Source organism: Neodothiora populina, assembly GCF_041146345.1.
Source record: "Neodothiora populina strain CPC 39397 chromosome Unknown canker_contig_16, whole genome shotgun sequence".
In the NCBI taxonomy this organism is placed as follows: Eukaryota; Fungi; Ascomycota; class Dothideomycetes; order Dothideales; family Dothioraceae; genus Neodothiora; species Neodothiora populina.
The window spans coordinates 252608-270859 of record NW_027191409.1 but is presented as its reverse complement, the minus strand read 5'-3'; the positions used below and the strand labels follow the sequence as shown (position 1 = coordinate 270859).

Genomic DNA, 18252 nt, shown 5'->3' with positions numbered 1-18252 from the left:
CAAGCGGCAGAGGAGCCATTGCAAGACCATCCCCGGCGCCGTCTGCGGCCCGCGTATCGAACAAGAAGATCTGTTACGCAACACCCTTTGTGCCCTATTTCTCGCCCTTGAAGCTAGCAGTAACCACAAAGCAAGAGAATTCATCCGCCAAAAAACGACAATGCCATCGTCCCACCCCCGTCAATGATCAATTCTCCTTTGTGGCTTCTGAGTTCAATGTGCGTGGAAATAGACACAGCGGAGATGTGGCGGAAGACAGACTGCCCTTGTCGTACGCGGACCGCAGACGCGCCAGGCTTGAAAGTCTGACCATGTGGATTGATAGGTGCCATACAAGAGAGGAAGAGGCGTTGGGAAGGGTTGGGTATTCCGGGGGCGGTTTCTTCACGGCGGCCGATAAGAAGAGGAAGCGGTCGGGGCCACCTGCTTTATCGAGCACTACAGAGGAAGTCGATGATGATGAGGAGGAAGAAGCTGGTCGCTTTGTCATTCATGATGATGACGATGATGTCTTCTACGACGAAGACGAAAACGATGATGATGATGACGACGACGACGAAAGCGACTACGAAGTCGAAGATGAGAACGACCCTCTCATCGCGCTGATCGAGCTGCGATATGAGCAGCGGCAGCAAGAGAAGAGAGAAGCTGCATTAGCCTTTGAGCAATACAGGCACTACCAACGGATGGGCATCAACGCCGTCGACATTCCGCTTGAAGACGATGAGGATGAGCGCCAGCAAGTCAATCACAAGGCCACGGCAGCAGCATCATCATCATCATCATCATCATCATCATCATCATCATCATCATCATCATCAAGCACCAATGAAAGCACAATCAACGACACCAACGAGTACCACACTCAAGACCACGGCGCTCCAAACGCACATCTGCACTCATCCACCCCTCACACACTCAACTCCGCACTTTCGAGCCCGTCGAGTGCAGCCGAGATCAACGAAGCCAGACAGTTGAAAGTCACAAACGGAGCAGACGCAAGTGAAGGCTATCACTTGCCCATCACCAACACCCTGACTCAGTCCTCACCACCACCACCACCACCACCACCACCACCACCAACAACTGCCCAGCACCAACCCCAACAACAACAACAAGCCCCAACCCCGTCCCTCCCCGCCTCCCTCAGCCGCCGCCTCGCCCGCCTCGACGCCCTCGCACACCCCATGCAGGGCCGGGCATGGCAGGAAACACACGCGTCCTTTCGGCGGGCGATGGACGCATGCAGGGGAGCAGACGGGGCTGCTGGCGTACAGGGAGAGGGGGACACAGAGAGGAGGGAGCGGCTGGCGCAGGCGAGACAGTACGCGGGTTTCTTGCTGGGGGCGCTCGAGGCGGAGGTGGAGCTGGGATAGAGGGACATTTGCCGCTCTTCTGGGCCGAGTCCGCTTGGGTTGAGTTGGGGATACGGGGACCAGCGGGCTGAGGCAAGCACAAGTGGAGTGCAGGCTCACGTCAAGTAGATAGACGGCGGAACAAGCATGCAGACGGACGCGAAGCGGGGCACAGGGACAACAGGATGAGGGAGCCTACTAGCCCCTTCCTATCTCTCTCGCAGCACATCATACGCTGCGCGGAAATCATCCAGAGATTCTTCCAGAGGAGATTATGGCAATCGCTACAAGCCATAACCACAATCAAAACTATTAGCTACCACTTTCGTCCTTGTGCCTTTTGTGATATATGGCTTTCCAGCGAGCGGTGCAGCTGAAAGGTTCTTATTAGGAATGTCGATGTGCGGATGGTTAGAGAAGGGCGACCGATGCGCACGGAATAGCCGGAGCAAAGGCTCCACGCAGTGGCGCTGCCCGCGCAGGGCAATCGCCTCCTTCACACGGGTCTATACTCCCCTCGAGGGAGGTTCACATAAGATGATATCAAGATACTCAAAAGCCGAAGGAAAGGCTCCACGCAGTGGCGCCGCCCGCGCAGGGCAATCGCCTCCCTCGTGCGGTTTTATAATCCTCTCGAGCGAGGTTCACATAGGATGATATCAGACACTCAGGCGGCCCATTTCATGGTTCTAGTCATTCGTTCATCTAGACAACGCTATACTTTTACTTTTCCCGCCGACGGCCATCCAGCTCGCTACGCCGACCTCTGTTCCCCGTTTGACTCGATCCGACTCGACTCGACTCCCTCTTCACAGTCCCTTTCTCGAGAAATCAATCTTGTCTTTCAAGCTTTGTCTCCTGACGCTTTCGCTCAACTTCTCCGCCGTTGCCTTGAGCTCGGCACTAACGGGCTGCCCTCTCCTTTTCCGCGCATCGATCTCGCTCGTGATCTCCTCGACCATCATGTCCCATTCTCTGCCGGGGTCGTTGGGCAGTCCGAGCGTAGTGGTGCCTTCGTAGCTGTCCGAGTGTTTCAGTGTGGTCGGCCTTGTTGCTTCGCTGACGTTGCTGTGTTGTTTGACTTTGCTCTGGATCCATTTCTTGCCTGGTGAGGCGAGGAAGAGAGATGTCGCTGTCACGCCGATGATGCCGTAGAACCAGACTCGAGCCCAGACCAAGACTGTGTCGTGGAAGCTGAGTAGGATGAAAGGCGCCACAGTGAAAGAAAAGGCGAGCTGGGTCACGAACCAGCTGAAGACGTCGTAGTATCTCTTTGTTGGCAGCGGCTTCGATCCATCTGCGGTCAGGAAAAAGGGTCGAAGAAGTCTGCGCGAATCTGTCGCACAAGTATTAGTAAAACGCTCCTGAGACCACAAATCAACCAAAACTCACTCTTGGCAGTGTTCTGGATAAAGCTCGCAAGCACGAACGCCATGTAGTAACCAGGATAGAATCCATGCCAGAAAGCACTGGTGACAAAAGTCGCCATGCTCGCGCGGAAACCAGGCTTCCTTCCTTTCGGCGTGACCCGAAGATACATGTAGTTACGAAGCCACATGTTGGTGTTGATGTTCCAATTTCCGAGGTAAGCGTGACTGTTCTGGGCAAGCTCAATAGCAAGCGGCTTGACGTTCTGAAGTCTGTTCCAATCTGCCTTGCCCGTCTTAGGGTCGATGCCCTTGAATCCAATACCCGACAAGATACAAGCGCCTTCTGTGAGAGACCACACTCCGTAATACTTCATCCTGGTGGTGAGGCCAAGCATGTGCAACAGCCAGACACGTCTGAGCAGTCCATATTCTCTGTACGAGTCGTCCAAAACCATGCGTTCGTTGTACCATCCCGAAAATTGCAAGAAAGCGACGATCCAAAGCAAGCCATAGGCCGCCTTCCAAGCCGCGGGAGTACCACTTCTCGGAATCTTTCGCTTCTTCCGGGTCACAGGAGCATTCGCAGGATCGACCCCAGGCGGCAACTCGAACATGCTGGTCTCGATCCAGCGGCGATAATCCGCAAAGTCAAAGGCGGGACCCGCGAACAACGAAGGGAAAAACAATACAAACCCAGCGTAGTCCAAGATACTAGGCAATTCCTTGATCGCGCGGTCTTTCTGGTATTCGTTGAGGTCCGCTTCGGGTTGCGTACCATCATACACATTCCAGCAAAAGGCGGTCAACTTCATGACCATGACCATCTGCACACCAGTAATATCGACCGAGTCCGGGTCATTGGTGATCTGGCGATAGATGTGGTTGAAAGACATGTGACCCATCAAGAAGACAAATCCGACCCATGGCATATATGGTCCTTCGACATATGCAGCGATTGCATATGCACCGACGGAGCTGATTAGGATTGTGCGTACACCGGACCAGAGATCAAACAGACCGACCAGATAGAAGACCGACACGCTGCCATTCGAGTCAGTGAACAGACTTCTGATGTGACTGCGAGACAAACGGACCCGATGATGAAGGCATTCTTCTGCCAAGGCTTGCCATCAGGAATGCGTTTCAACACTCCAGCAAGTGGATAAGACAACAGGAACGAAAAGATGAGCTTCACTGTAGCAGGAATAAGGGTTTGACATTCAAACAGCGTCTTTTGCCTTTACACATACATTGATCTGTCGAAGCACCAAGATTGCCCGCAACCCACGCAAAGGCTATATAGCTTCGTCAGTATTGTTTCCGTGTTTCCAATTCTTTTCTTGTCACGAAACTCACGTGCGTTGATGAACGGCAACATAGTTGAACGGAGCGTGCAGGTTCTCTATCGTCTGTTCAGAACGAATCTCATTGTCATACACAGTTTTAAGTATCTAGAATTCTGTGTCTCAATCGAGGTCTAATTTGTCGGTTGGTTGACATGTACGGTACAGCTACGGGAAAGTTCCCCAAAAACATGCAGGTGAGCTGGCGTTGGCGGGCACCTGACGTCATGGCTTGTTGTTGACAGGTGGAAACGTGATTCATGTCTAGAAGGCGTGGGGAGGGGCCGTGGGTCAAGAGGTCTTTATATTGAAACACGAGCGAAACACTGGAGTACAATCGCCTCTGCGGAATCCAATACAGTCTTTGAATTGTAGTAGTAGCTAAAATATCAAGTTCATGTCTGCACAGGTCAGATTCGAGCTCAGGCTTCGGCGACCAGACATAGAAGTGTAAATCCACAATAAGCTCCGGTGATTAGCACACACTGTAGGGAAGCTGCATATTCAGATTTTCTATAGGATCAATCACTGTCTCCCTGTCGCGACACCTCATAAGACAGCTAGCATTGCCGCAACAAGTCTCGTTCTCGTCCAAGTCTCCTCCAAATCCCACGGGTGAGATTGCACCGTTTTGACAATATCCCTGGTCATTCGAAGTGCAGTCAGACTCGACGAAGGTCTGTGAACGTCACGCTCTGTTCAACGGCCCTTGGAAACTCTGGAGACGACGGTGTCGTACTCGATGTCATCGGGGTCGTTGGCCTGGATGTCGGCCGCAAGGCCGTTGAGGGCGCGCTTGATGGCCTCCTTGGAGGATGAGTACATCATACGGGGCTTGGTTTGTCGGTCAGCGGCTTCTTCGTGTATGTAAAATGCATGATCAGACTCACGTATTGGGAAGCATCATCGGGCACCCATGAGATGAAGGTGATCTTGCTCCTGCGAAGCTGTCAGGTGTGGACTCAATCCGAGAGAAAATGCTCGTGGCGCAATCATCCGTCCACTGATCCTCTTCCAAAACATACCTGCTACCCTCACCGGCGGTCTCGTATTCCATGTCGTAGACGGCGTATCTGCCACCGATACCCTCCTTGCCCTTCTTGTCCTTGCTCTTGGCGTTCAGAAGCTTCTCTCTGAAGGCAGAGTAGTCGGCGGTCGAGGAAGTCTCCTCGACGACAATCTCCTTCCAGTCATCGGAGATCTTGTAGATGATCCACTTGGTCGACTTTCCGAGCTTGAGGTCGTTGAATGCCGAGATGCACTCGGGCGCGACGGAGACACTGTGTGTGGTTCAGTAGGGGCGCAATCTCACAGGCACGCAGCGCGACATGTTTGTTTGTTTGTTGCAGGTAGCAGCAACAAAAAACAGGATCGCCTCGAGGGGTTGGACGAAAGGTCATGGATAGACATACCCAGATTGGGCCTGACGAGAAGCCATGTCAGCTGTTGTCTCCTTCTCTCGTCGCAGCGTCTCGACACAATACATACCATGGCAGGCAATAGACTCCTAGATGACAAGAGAAGATGTAAGGTTGGCTGTGTGCGACAGGACAAAATCAGCAAGCTGAGACGTGGCTGCACAAGAATCCCTGACGTGGGGCAGCAATTCAATGTTTTGGAGGGGCAAGGGATCCGTCGTGAGTGGTTGAGCTGATCATGGTCGGGAGGAAGAGAGGGCGGAGCTCTGTTGGGTGTCGAGGAGAAGCAGGCGCGCTATATAGGAAGAAAGAGCAAGCTTACCTACTTGAGAGTGTTTTGTTTGTTCTAGGCAGAAACAATTAAAAGGTGCGCGTGGCCTAGAGAGGGGATTCTGGATGATGTGGTTGTACAGTAAAAGTAAAGATTGGATGGGAATAAGGCCAGTTCGGGGCAGGTCAGGTTGACAACGAATCCACTCTGCTGCTCTGCTGCTCTGCTGCTCTGCTGCTCTGCTGCCACTCCACTGCCACTCCACTCGCTGTGCAGTCCAACTCCCACCAACTGTGCCTGTGCCACTTCCACCCGACCACCGACCGACCGACCGACAGCCCCGCCGCATCGTCCACCGCCAAGCCAAGACTTTTGGTTCCTTGCTGCCTGTGTCTGTGTCTGTTGCGAAACCCCCTCTTTCTACCACTCTTCATCTCTCTTCATTGCACTATACCACGCCACATGCGCAAGCAGTTGGTATTCATCCAAGCCAGGTATACAATTTCTCTTGGCTTGTCCGCATGATCTAGAGCGTCAATACTTGACATCTGGCACCGAGCAACAGAGTCTTGTCAGCTGGTATTACAAGACATACATATAATACAGTAGAAATAGTAGTACACTTTTTGTAGATCGCTTTCATTATAGTACAGCCAGCCAGCCTCCCTTTTTCTTCCGCCAAATGCTCCCGACCGTTCCCGTATATGAAAATGCTCTAGAGAGGAGAGAGATGAAGATTCTTTTGTATTTTTTTGTACAACAAACGACAAGAACAGAAGGCCAACATGGCTTTTTAGTACACAAAGTCGCTGGAGAAATCCGGCAGAGAAGCCGCAGACGTGGGTATCATCGAGTGTTTGTCAGAGGCGCTTAGAATCCCATACCTCCCATGCCGGGCATACCGCCGGGCATGCCACCAGGAGCGGGCTTGTCCTCGGCAGCCTCGACGATGGCCACCTCGGTGGTACCGAGGAGAGATGCGACACCGCTGGCGTCCATGAGACCGGTGCGGACAACCTTGAAGGGGTCCAGGATACCGGCGGCGATCATGTCGACGTACTCGCCCTTGGCGCTGTCGTAACCCTTGTGGAAGTCGCTGGCGTACTCGTCCATGAGCTTACCGACGACAACGGATCCCTCACCACCGGCGTTCTCGACAATGGTGCGGGCAGGGCGGGTGATGGCGCTCTTGACGATGCTGACACCGAGCTGCTGGTCGAAGTTGGCCGGCTTCAGGTCGTTGAGAGCGTTGGCAGCAGCCTTGATGAGAGCGGTACCACCACCGGGGAGGATACCCTCCTCGACAGCGGCGCGAGTGGCGTTGAGAGCGTCGACCATGCGGTCCTTCTTCTCGCCGACCTCAACCTCAGAGGCACCACCGACCTTGATGACAGCTACTCCGCCGGAGAGCTTGGCAAGACGCTCCTGGAGCTTCTCCTTCTCGTAGTCAGAGGTGGTGGGGTCGTTCATGACACCACGGATCTGCTCGCAACGCTGGGTAACGGCGTCCTTGGTGCCCTCACCGTTAAGGATGACAGTGTCCTCCTTGGTGATGGTGATGGAACCGGTGGATCCGAGCATCTCAGCGGTGGCTTTCTCGAGCTTGATGTCAAGCTCATCGGTGAAGACGGTACCGTTGGTGAGGACGGCAAGATCGCCGAGGATGGACTTGCGGTTGTCACCGAAGCCAGGGGCCTTGACAGCGGCGACCTGGAGTTGGCCACGGAGCTTGTTCAAGATGCAGACAGCGAGAGCCTCACCGTCAATGTCCTCGGCGATAATGACGAGGGGACGGCGGAGCTGCTGAGAAGCCTCAAGGGCGGGGACAATGTCCTGGACGGCGGAGATCTTCTTCTCAGAAAGAAGGATGAGAGGCTTCTCGAACTCAATCTTTTGCGACTTGGCGTCGGTGATGAAGTAAGGCGAAACGTAACCGCGGTCGAACTTCATGCCCTCGGTGACCTCAAGCTCGTCCTCGAGAATCTTGCCCTCCTTGACAGTGATGACACCCTCCTTTCCGACCTTCTCCATGGCGCTGGAGAGGAGCTTGCCGATGTGGGCATCGCCGTTGGCGGAGATGGTGGCGACCTGGGCGATCTCGGCGCTGGTGGTGATGTCGCGCTTGTGTTGCCTGAGGTACTCAACGACAGCCTCGACAGCGGCCTGGGTGCCTCTGCGGAGGTCCATGGGGTTGCAGCCAGCGGCGACGTTCTTAACGGTCTCGGAGAAGATAGCGCGAGCGAGAACAGTGGCGGTGGTGGTACCGTCACCGGCGACCTCGTTGGTCTTGCCAGCGACATCCTGGAGGAGACGAGCACCGAGGTTCTCGAACTTGTCCTTGAGGGTGATGGCTCTTGCGACAGTCACACCGTCTGTGAGGTTCATGTTAGTGTCCATCATCTTCAGATCGTCCCAAGAAGTCTCCTTCTCTCGTGCTTGGAATCGTGGAGAATCGTACCCTTGGTGATCTTGGGCGAGCCGTAGCTGGACTCGATGAGAACATTGCGGCCCTTGGGACCGAGAGTAGTAGCGACAGCCTTTGCGAGAGTCTCAACACCCTGGAGGAGAGCAGCTCTGCCCTCAACGCCAAACTTGAGCTCCTGTAAATGATCGAATAGTCAGTACTTTCGCCTGCCATCACCCATCGCGGCTGACTCAGTCAAACGAACCTTGTGAGCAAATCGCTGCTGCTGCAGAGATACAGATCTCAGCTTTGCAGCCGAGCGTGCGGAAGCACGAGCACCAGAGAATGCGCGCTGCATCTTGGATGTGTATATGGTAAGAAGCAGAAAGTAGATTGATTTACAAAAAGATCAAAAGTAACACGGGTACAAAGTACAATTGCCCGTTTCTAACTCTTGAATACGCTGCTTGAATTCTGATTATCCCAAGACTCCGCAATTAAGAAGAAAAAGACGAATGCCTGATAATAAGTGTAATTTAGAGACAGAAGATTGGATGGGAGAAAGAGCAGAGGACGCGGAGGAGTTTAGAGAGTCCCAAATAAATTGTCATCCGAGGTTGTCCAGCGAGTGAGAAGCTTCGAATCTTCTAGCGGAAGGCGCGGAAATTGCCGCTTGCCCCGGCCTGGACTTTTGGAGCGCGAGCGGAGCTTCCATACAAAGCTGTGCATGCACCTGGGGTTGTCTCTCGTGTGGGATCTTTCTAGACGTCTTGCTCTGTGCTGTAGTGGTACCTACTGATTGCCCGTCAGTGAGGATAATCGCATCAACGGAGGACCTACGACAAGGTCAGCTTGATCACCACTCGGGCAAGAGCGAACGGTGATCTCCGTATGAAAAAGCTTCAAGCTGAGCTGCCTCCAAATAAGCTGGCACAATCATCACCGAGCTCTCAAGCCCTCATGATCAGATTCGATTAGTCTTTAGAGAGTCTGTTAGTCTCTACTCGCTTCGACCTCAAGACGGATTCACGACCCTCTTATATGCGTGGAACAAACCCATCATGAAATTTCGTTATCGTTGAATTGAGCTATCGCATGCTATGTGAGTACTATCTGCCGCAAAAAGAAGGGGTATTGTGCTGGGCATTGGAAGTGTGCAAAGGAAATGGTGGTGGCTCCAAGAGGAAGTGATGGTTCGAGAATGCGAGGCGACCCGGATCAGAGTCCGTCTTTCAATGAGCAAGATGAGTCGCTCCCTCGCATTTCGTTCCTGTAGTCACTTCCGTTGTGAGTGTTCAAAATCGCAAAGTCATCCAAATGGGAAGAAGAAAAGCATTAGCTAGCAAACGCCACGAGGAAGTCGAAATGAAAGAAAGTAAATCGTCGTAAAGTCGTCCAAGGAGATGAAATCAAGAAAGTCAAAAAAGAAAGAAAGAGAGAAGGCAGTAGACAAGACGTCCTTGCCCATAAATGATGTTTCTGTGAGACGAGACGCCGGATGAGGACAGGTCGTTGATCAAGAAGATTGGATGAATATCATCTGAGAAAGACGTCCCGAAATTGATCATTCAGTTGTAAATCATGCCGTGAAGTCAAAATGCCAACCAGGCCTTTCTCGAGGAGAAGGTGTGTCGTTGATACTGTGATCATGCTTTTTGAACCGAATTCCATGCGATGATACGCTCGCTTGTAAACGAGTAACGACAATCAAGTGAGACGTCACTAGCAAAGGACGATAAGATGATGGTGCTAGACCAGTGACCATGCACCGAAAGCCTTCATTCACATGTCATCGTTGAAAGCAAAGTCAGGCACTTCGTTACTGTCAAAGAAGCCACTGAACTCGGAGAAATCTGGCTGCGGAGTGTTGACATATGAGACAGGCTCAGTAGTAACGTCACCAGATGAAGCAGACTCGCTGGTCTTGTCGGTGTTGAGCGACGACTTGCGTGGGGTAGAGTCGCCGATGGTAGCGCTAAAGGCATTGAGATGAACGTTCTTGGATAGGACGCCGGTATCATGCTGATGATCATCCCATTGGTGCTGAGTAGACTGAGCGTCGGTGTTGGAACGGTTGCTCAGATGATCAAAGTCTCCAAGGCTCATGGTAGGCGCGTGTCTGTTGTTGGTACCATAAGTGTAGTTCTTGGATCCATGGTGGCCACGACCATTGCCACGAATAACATCAGGGAGAGGATAGACTGGGCTGATAGACTGGGTCGAGCCGAGGGAAGGTCCGAAGGTCTTGACCATAGAGGTGTCAGCGAATGACAGGTTAGACATTGCGTTGTGTGGAGTCATGGCCGATGAGCTGGTAAAAGAATGTGCGGGCGTGACCAGTCCAGTGGCGCTCTGTCCTTGGTATGAGCTCGGCATACGCATATTGATGTTGGTAAGCGAAGAAGGGTTCGCGTTGCTCTGGCTACCGAACTGGTGTGGGCCTCTGTTATAGCCATGAACATTGACATCGTAGCTGAAGTTCTGGGGTGTAGTCATCCCATAGTTGCGGTTCATTGCTTGACCGACGGCAGCAGGGGTCTGCATCATTGTCCCAAAAGTTGTTGGGAAAGCAGGCGCATTAGAGTCGACGAATGGATCGGAGCCAGTGCCATCATGACCGTAGACAGGGCCATTGTAACGAGGGGCTACACCTTAATCACGTCAGCATATACACGTCAAAAAATCGACCTCATGGTACTGACCCTGTCCAAAGTACGAATCGGAAGTGTTGCCAAAACGTCCATGGTACACGCCAGGCTTCTGATAGGCCATGGTGTTGAGATTGTAGCTGTTGCCCTCCGTTTTGTCCTCCTGGTCATCCCTGTACTCACGATAATCGACTTCCTCGGTAGGGCGCAGACGATCGAAGTCATCCTCTTCGTCCTTGATCATGGGCTCGCTCTTTGCGACACTGCCGAATAATCTGCCACGTTTCTTCTTTGGAACGTCGTTTCCGCCAGCAGGTCTCCACTCCTCATCTGGATCATGGAAGGCGAGATCATCCTGCGAAGCCTCGGTCTTGCGCTTGACACGACGACGAGAGGTAGATGTCTCTCCACCAAATGACGCCTCAGGGGTGGCACCGTAATTGTCAGAGACCGAAGTCCTGCGGCGAGAACGACTCTTCCGAATTGGCTGGAAGACGATTCGTTTGGTAGAACCGTTGAAAGGCTGTTCATAATCCTCTTCGTCACTGAAGTCGTCGTCATCATCAATGATCTTGCGTTTCTTCTGGTCTTTCTTTCCCACACGACGCTTGAGGGGCTCAGGAGGCACGGGCTGGCCAGCGTCTTCGCGGGCTCTACGGACTTTTGACAGGTGCTGGATAGCTGCCTGTCCTGTAGCACCAGCCTTGACGTATTGCACTGCTTCATCCCATGGAAGCTGCAAACCGTGCTTGCTGCTGCAGAATTCGAGAGCAAGGAGGAGCAGTTGATCTTTCTCGACTAATCTTCGTGTCAGCAATTTCTTCATGTAGTAGAAGGATGCTGTACACTCACAGTCCCAGCGGATGAGGGAACGGCCAGCAGCTGATTTGCGCTGCTTCTTGGGCGCGACAAGGTTGGTGCTCGACGCGCTCATTTCTACTGGTGGATCAGGAGCAGCCACAGTAGGCTGAGCAGGTGGCATTTCTGGGAGACCTCCACCGTAGATACTGTTCAACTGATGATGAGTGGCAGATTTTGGAGGCATTTTGAGCCAATCTTCTGTGAAGGAGTCGATCAAATCGTGCCTTGTATTGGTCAGATTTCTTGATCTGTGAATAAGATCACCGTTAGCAAAGTCTCGAGTCGAGTTCCATACGGAGTAACATACAGTAACTTGAGCGAGCTTGTAGAGGACTGTCAGACTTCTAAAGGCTGAATGAGAAGAAAGCGAGTCTTGAAAGGTACCTTCAACCAAGATCTATGATCAAATGTTAGTACAGACTTGCATCGAGGTGAGTAGAGATCACACTTACACAACTGTATTGCTTTGAGCAAGACGAAAGAGTAATGAAGGCTACCTAGAAGGTGGACTTCGGATAACCCCAGTTGTATGAGATGGTCGTCAATCAACAAAAGGAAGAAGAAGGAGGTGAGTTTATGAATGGTGATCAGATCCTCTACTGGACCACAGGAGAAGAACAATGCGGAATCCAAACCGAGGTGAGTCGAGAATGAGGATTGAATAATGAATGCTGGCACCCAAGGTCTATGAGAGAGGACCAACAGCTTAGGCAGCGCTGCGATGGTGTACTATGGGCCCTCAAGTGAAAGGAGTTAGTATAAAAGATGGTGAATTAGTAAAGGTCACATGTCATTGTCGACTCGATTTGATATACAAGATGGGGGTCATGTGGGTCGAGTAATGTAAGATAGCAGTGAACCGAATCAGGCAGAAAGACTCTGAAACGACATACGCCCGAATGCGGAATAGAGCCATAGATCTGTATTCATAGGACGGTAATGGGTCTCCCTCCGAGAGATGGTGTGGTACCATGGTAAAGGGATACGCCCCTATTGTTTCTCCATTGGAGATGCGTTCGGACGCCTATACCGGTAGGCATTACCTGATGCGCGAATCGTTCAAGAGGCAGGGTCCAATTTGGCCAAACTCGATAGCGGCACAGCAATGTGACAATATGTAAGCGAATACCTATTGTTGTCGCTGGTCGAAGGCTTGTAGAGAAACGTGAAGATTCGCTTCGACGATTCATTCAAGGAGTTCTCTTTCATCCTGGAGGAATGCCGGCTGAGTCTGATTCTACTGCAAGAAATTTAGCATACGTCCGCAATACAGAGCAGGTCTGCCTACATTGAATACGAGATTTAGATCATGTGTTCTGTCAACATAAGTAAGGCGTTGCGAGAGTATCAGCTGGCAGTCAGGCGTGAGACGTCCTAAGTAATCTATAGCAACAAAGTGTTTACTCGAGATATTCGTCTTACGGTCGGGAATATTAGGGCAGAGGATTCTCTTCCGAAACAACAAGGGCTGCCCCATCTTTTGAGAGGCATTCTCTTTTCAAGATAGCGGGCTGCTCAATGTGGCGTCCATACTGGCGATATCGTGATGGCACGATTGGGACAGCGAAGAGGGAAAAGTGGTCATTAGATACATACGTTATACCCTGTCCAGATCAGTCCGGGGACTGATGAGCCCGTTGGGTTCCTGGTCCCATCTATTATCCTAGCTCTTGAGTACTACAAGTCTTGAATTACGAGTATTGGAAGCAAGTAAAGAGGATGATAGCAGAAAATGGAAAGGTGGACACTGTTGATGTTCAATATATCTGAGTCCGATTAATGCACCTCATGTTGGATAAGGCACAAATAATGATGGGCCATAGAATTATGATGTTCCTCACCTTCCTCCGCTAGATCATACGCCTGCCATAAGGACTGAAGCCATGGTCTTTCCAAGGTCTTCGATGGGAACTACCTGACTTAATTGGCCGAAGGTTGTCGGTTCATGACAGAGTTGGTGAAGATGAGCGTGGATACTCATACGGAATGCTTGGCATCGTTGATGGATTGATCTTCGGTAGCATCATCGGATTGTTCCTGAGCATGAGCGAGGCGAGCCTTCTTAAGAGGCCTTGAGGTGTCATTCTCAGAACCGTCCGGACGCTCGGTCTTCCTCGTCTGTTGCTTCTTGCGAGGTCGACCTCTAGCCTTCGGCTTGGTGGTCTGCTTATCACCATCATCGTCTTCATCGTATGATGCACTGGAGAAAAGTCAGCCCCTGATCAGTGGTTGGAGTGATGTGGCAAACTTGCCCCTTGCCGTCTTGAGCGGTCTTCTTCAACCTCGCGATATGTTGCTGGACAGCACGAGGGGTGCATGTGAATCCAGCGGCGACCATGCCCTCGGCGACGGCATCAAAGTCAATTTTCACTGCTTGGTCGTCCAGGATGGCAAGGAACATCGCGCGATCGGCCTGGGCTACGCGATGGGTCAGTGATGATGGATCTCTCGGATGCGACGTCATGCGAACACACCCGTCCAACTTATAGGCATTGTTGCGGTTGATTTGTAGGACCAAATCAGTGCGATCGGCTTTTCTCGATGTCAAGTAAATCTGTAGACGTCGTAGGACCAAGCAGTAGAAGGGTAGTTGTACTTGAAATGTATGAAATTGCAAGTGAAATTGAGCGAGTGAATTCAAGCAATAGTGAAAGCGAATTTAGATACGTGGGAACAGAAAACACCTTACAAGACTACCTTAGATACGTCTGAGCTGCACCAAAATGATCAAGATTATTATTTCTCTCTATGTCATGGTGCCATGCCAATGTCAGTCACTCACAGGCGAACCCAACTTACTGCTGTATTACAATCCTAACCGGCACGATGACGCCGTACATGATATCATAGAATACTGGTGGAGCACACTTGTCTCTCTGTCATGGCTCATGGACATCAGTGTGTTGGGTAAATGAATAGAAGTGTGGTTGAAGCTGTTACGCACAAGGACTATTCGGCGATCTTGCGCTATACCAAGTTCGGACGCTTCAGGGGTACGCATGGCATAGATCTAATCTGCAGTTCACCACCACTAGAAACCACGATATGATCTGGAAGGATTGGATGATTGTGATCAATTATCCTCTTGGCTAGTGCAAGTACTATCGAAACAAGTAAATCGGCCTAATGCCTCTGCTTGGAGACGTCGGCGATATAGACCGAGGCCATGCCTCCTGCAATTGGCTTGTTGGTTTGCCGATAAATGAAGCAGCCAGGTGTATGACAGACGCAAATGATCAGTATCTGTATATTGCGAGTTGCTGAGGTTGAGTCAATAGGCGAGTTCTGCTGATGGAAAACCACTGTTGACTGGCTGAGTTCAAGCATGCTCTCCAGAACCATAATCGTCCGGGAAATACTCGTCCTTCACCATGGAGGGCTCACCCTTAACCATGGCAGTCTCGACCTTCAGGTCCTTCTTGTCTTCGGCTTGATCGTGGTCTTCTCCCTTTTCATCGTCCTGCGCTGCCTTTGCTTCCTGTTCTGCTCCAGCAGCGCCTCTTGCGCTTCCTTTCCCCTTGTTTGCGACTTTCTTGCCCTTTCCTTTGCTGATTCCTTTCGCTTTCGATGCAGGTACTGGGGGATCACGACTGCCCCCAGCATTACCAGTGACAGCAGTTGAAACATCATACGATTCGATGAGTTTCTTGTAGCGTTTGTAGCTTGTCGAATAATGTCAGCATGTACCATATAGACGATGTGCAAGGTCTAGAAGTAAAATGGGTACGTTGAGTGAAGGAGAGTGAGCTTACACAGCGTTGCTAGTCACTCCAGTCTCGGCGGCTACGCTGGCCCACTGAACCTAGGAAATGTGAGTTTGGTGCTACTTACCTTATGTTGCTGCTCAAATTATGACTAACCTTGCCGCCGTCGGTATGGCGAATGCAACAAATGAGAAATGTAACCGCTTTGTCGGCTGTCGGCTTACTGCGTCTGGAGGTAGACATGGTGAACAAGGAAAGCTTGATGTTGATCAAAGAGTAGGATGTTTGGTTTGTTGTTTGGTCAAAGAGTCTAGGAAAACTTGGAGGAAGATCTTACGAAGTGAGCAATTTACCAACGAACCTTTCACCGGCAGGTGCTCTGTATGCGAAGACAGGAACAGACGAGGATAGAGGTGAAAGTGAAGCAATGCGACAGGTTGATGTGTCTTATCGTTAGTAAGATGGGGGGATATATTAATGCTAAGACGCGCAGTCTGCTCATGTATAAGAGATGTGGCGAGAAAAAGGTTCTGAGGGTAAAAGAGGAAGGAGCAACTGCTCCTCAACGTGAATCAATAATTTGGGATTAAAGGGCGTGACTCCACAACTGCGCTCTATATTATTCCTTACTTGCTCTTCTGACTTGCCTTGGCTTTCTTGCCAGCGGTGTTCAGCTTTCTCTTCTCCTTTCGGGACTGGAGATCTGTCGAAGTGCCTGTAGCATGGCCACCAACCTCACTTACTCCATCTTTAACGGGCTTCTCTGATACTTTGGGATCCTTGACAGCCTTGGTCTTGTCTGACTTAGGGCTTTTCTTCTCGGCGACTTTGGAGCTGTTATCGCCATTGGAAGCAGCCTTCTTCTTCTGCTCCTCTCCTTTCTGACTAGCACTGACTTTGGTCTTATCAGCGCGCGGATCAAGACCCTTCCTCTTGATTTGGTTCTTCTTTGCTCTTTCAATGATAGCTTCGTCTTCTTCCTCATCAAAGCCTCCAAAGTCATCTTCGGACTCCTCATCATCATCCTTGATAGGTGTCTTATCCACGACCTCGTCTTCACCATCAGCAATGGTCTTGTCAACCTTGGAGCTGCCTTGGCCTTGGGCCTTGATAGTGTTGGCTGGAGTAGGTCCGACCTTCTTGAATTTGGCAACGTAGAAGCCGTCGACGTTGTAGGCGTGTGGGTAGTATCTCCTCGTCTCCTTCAGACTGGGGTGGAATTGCTTGCCCATGAAGCTGGTGAAACCCTCCTTTCCGAAGACCAGACCAGTGCTGACAAGCTTGACGTTGGGTCGCTTGTTCAGAGCGTATTGAACGACCTGCTCATTCTCCTCCACGGTGACACTGCAAGTTGAGTAGACAATGTAGCCACCAGTCTTGGATGCGTGATCGACTGAATCAATAGCTGCTAACAGCAACTGCTTTTGAAGATGAGGGAGTCGGAGGAAATCAGCCTCGGTTTTGTTCGTCTTGACACTGGAATCCTTTGCGATGACACCGGTTCCTGAGCAAGGAGCATCGAGGAGAACTCTGTCAAACCCACCCATGACCTTGGGGAATTCAAGTGCAGAATAGTGGCAGACGATGGTGTTTTTGACACCCAGACGGTGGATGTTACCAATCAGACCCTTGGCACGGACCTTGCTGGCATCGTTGGCGAAGACCACACCAGTGTTGCGCATAAGTGCTGCAGCGTAAGTTGTTTTACCACCGGGAGCGGCTGCCATGTCCAGCACGCGCTCGTTCTCTTGCGGAGCCAGGGCCATGACGGGAAGGAAAGAACTTGCGGCCTGGAGGATGTAGTGACCAGCAAGATATTCAGGAGTAGCACCCAGCGGCACCTGTGACTCGAAGACCTGAAGACCGACCTTGCTCCACTTGCCGACCGGTTCTAGTGTGACACCGCGGTTGATCAAGGAGTGTGCAAGCTCACGACGATGAGTGCGAAGGGTGTTGGTTCTGATGACCAGCGGTCTGGGGGTCTCGTTGGCATCGAAGAATGCGAGGGCCTCTTGCGGCGAGAAGAGGTTCCAGAGCTTCTCTGCAAGGAATCGCGAGTAGCCGTAGTATACGCAGATGTCGGTAAGGATCTGATTCGTGTATTCGGCGCGAGATTTGTTAGGATCGGCAAGCTCTTTGAATGAGGACAGAACACGGGTGGTTTCGGTGATGCGAGTGCGGAGCATTTGGAGATCGGGTGCTAACGTGGCAGCACGAGCGGCAGCCTCCTCGTCGTCGCTGGGAATGTCTGCAGCAATGTTGGTTTGCATTGCGTCGTCGTCGAGTTCGGCCTGTGCCTCTGCCGCTTCTTCCTCTGCCTTTGCGTCAAGCTGACCAGAAAGACCAGCGATGTTCGCAGCAGTCAGGATTTCTTCAGCATCCGAGGCGTCTTCGTCTTCGGACCACATTGCCTTCTGTACATCCGGGTCGTCCGAGTCCAGGAAGTCATCGTCTTCAGCGGAGAGCTCCTCGTCAGAGTCAAGGGCATCGTCGATGCCGCCAATGCCCTCTGATAGTGAGACATGCTCGTCCTCGAGGTCTGAACCATCCATATCTTCGTCTGCATCACTCTCAATCACCTGCTGTGCCTTCTTGCCTCTGCCCTTCTGTGTCGTTCCATTGGGCACAAACGATCCCTTGGTGGATTTTCCAGCCGCAGAGTTCTTGGCTCCGTTCTTGACACCATTCTGCTTGGTGGCGCCCTTTGCGTCGGTTCGTCTCTTTTTGCTTCTCTCTACCACTGGGGCCGGCTCGTAGTCCTTTCTCTTCTTGGTGACGAGAGACTCGTTCAGGGGTTCGGGAACACCCTGCTTTTGCATACGTCTGCTGGGCGCCATTTTGATATAAGTGGCGAGTGTATCAATGTCAAAGTAGATTG

The 18252-nt window shown here is 51.6% G+C and overlaps 4 protein-coding genes across 5 annotated transcripts; all 4 read right to left on the bottom strand.

Annotated features, from left to right (window-relative positions):
- Positions 1–2164: 2164 nt before the first annotated feature.
- Positions 2165–4103, bottom strand: AAFC00_003442 (uncharacterized protein; the record flags this gene model as incomplete). The annotated part of the gene is made up of 5 exons (XM_069342913.1): positions 2165–2691; positions 2748–3766; positions 3820–3919; positions 3976–4020; positions 4082–4103. 5 exons carry the CDS (start codon positions 4101–4103, stop codon positions 2165–2167), a joined length of 1713 nt encoding a protein of 570 aa, XP_069200721.1.
- Positions 4104–4767: 664 nt separating this feature from the next.
- Positions 4768–5559, bottom strand: AAFC00_003441 (uncharacterized protein; the record flags this gene model as incomplete). 2 transcript variants are annotated; one of them, XM_069342911.1, is made up of 5 exons in its annotated part: positions 4768–4902; positions 4959–5007; positions 5094–5348; positions 5481–5491; positions 5557–5559. In XM_069342911.1, the coding sequence occupies 5 exons, from the start codon at positions 5557–5559 to the stop codon at positions 4768–4770; spliced, it is 453 nt and encodes a 150-aa protein (XP_069200719.1). The 2 variants fall into 2 exon arrangements, with proteins under 2 accessions (XP_069200719.1, XP_069200720.1); XM_069342912.1 differs by lacking the exon at positions 5557–5559 and having other exon boundaries at positions 5481–5506.
- A 1068-nt stretch (positions 5560–6627) lies between these two features.
- Positions 6628–8519, bottom strand: AAFC00_003440 (uncharacterized protein; the record flags this gene model as incomplete). Its single annotated transcript, XM_069342910.1, has 3 exons — positions 6628–8129; positions 8216–8357; positions 8427–8519. 3 exons carry the CDS (start codon positions 8517–8519, stop codon positions 6628–6630), a joined length of 1737 nt encoding a protein of 578 aa, XP_069200718.1.
- Positions 8520–16000: 7481 nt separating this feature from the next.
- AAFC00_003439 (uncharacterized protein) lies at positions 16001–18211 on the bottom strand (the record flags this gene model as incomplete). The annotated part of the gene is made up of 1 exon (XM_069342909.1): positions 16001–18211. The coding sequence occupies one exon, from the start codon at positions 18209–18211 to the stop codon at positions 16001–16003; it is 2211 nt and encodes a 736-aa protein (XP_069200717.1).
- Between the last annotated feature and the right edge of the window lie 41 nt (positions 18212–18252).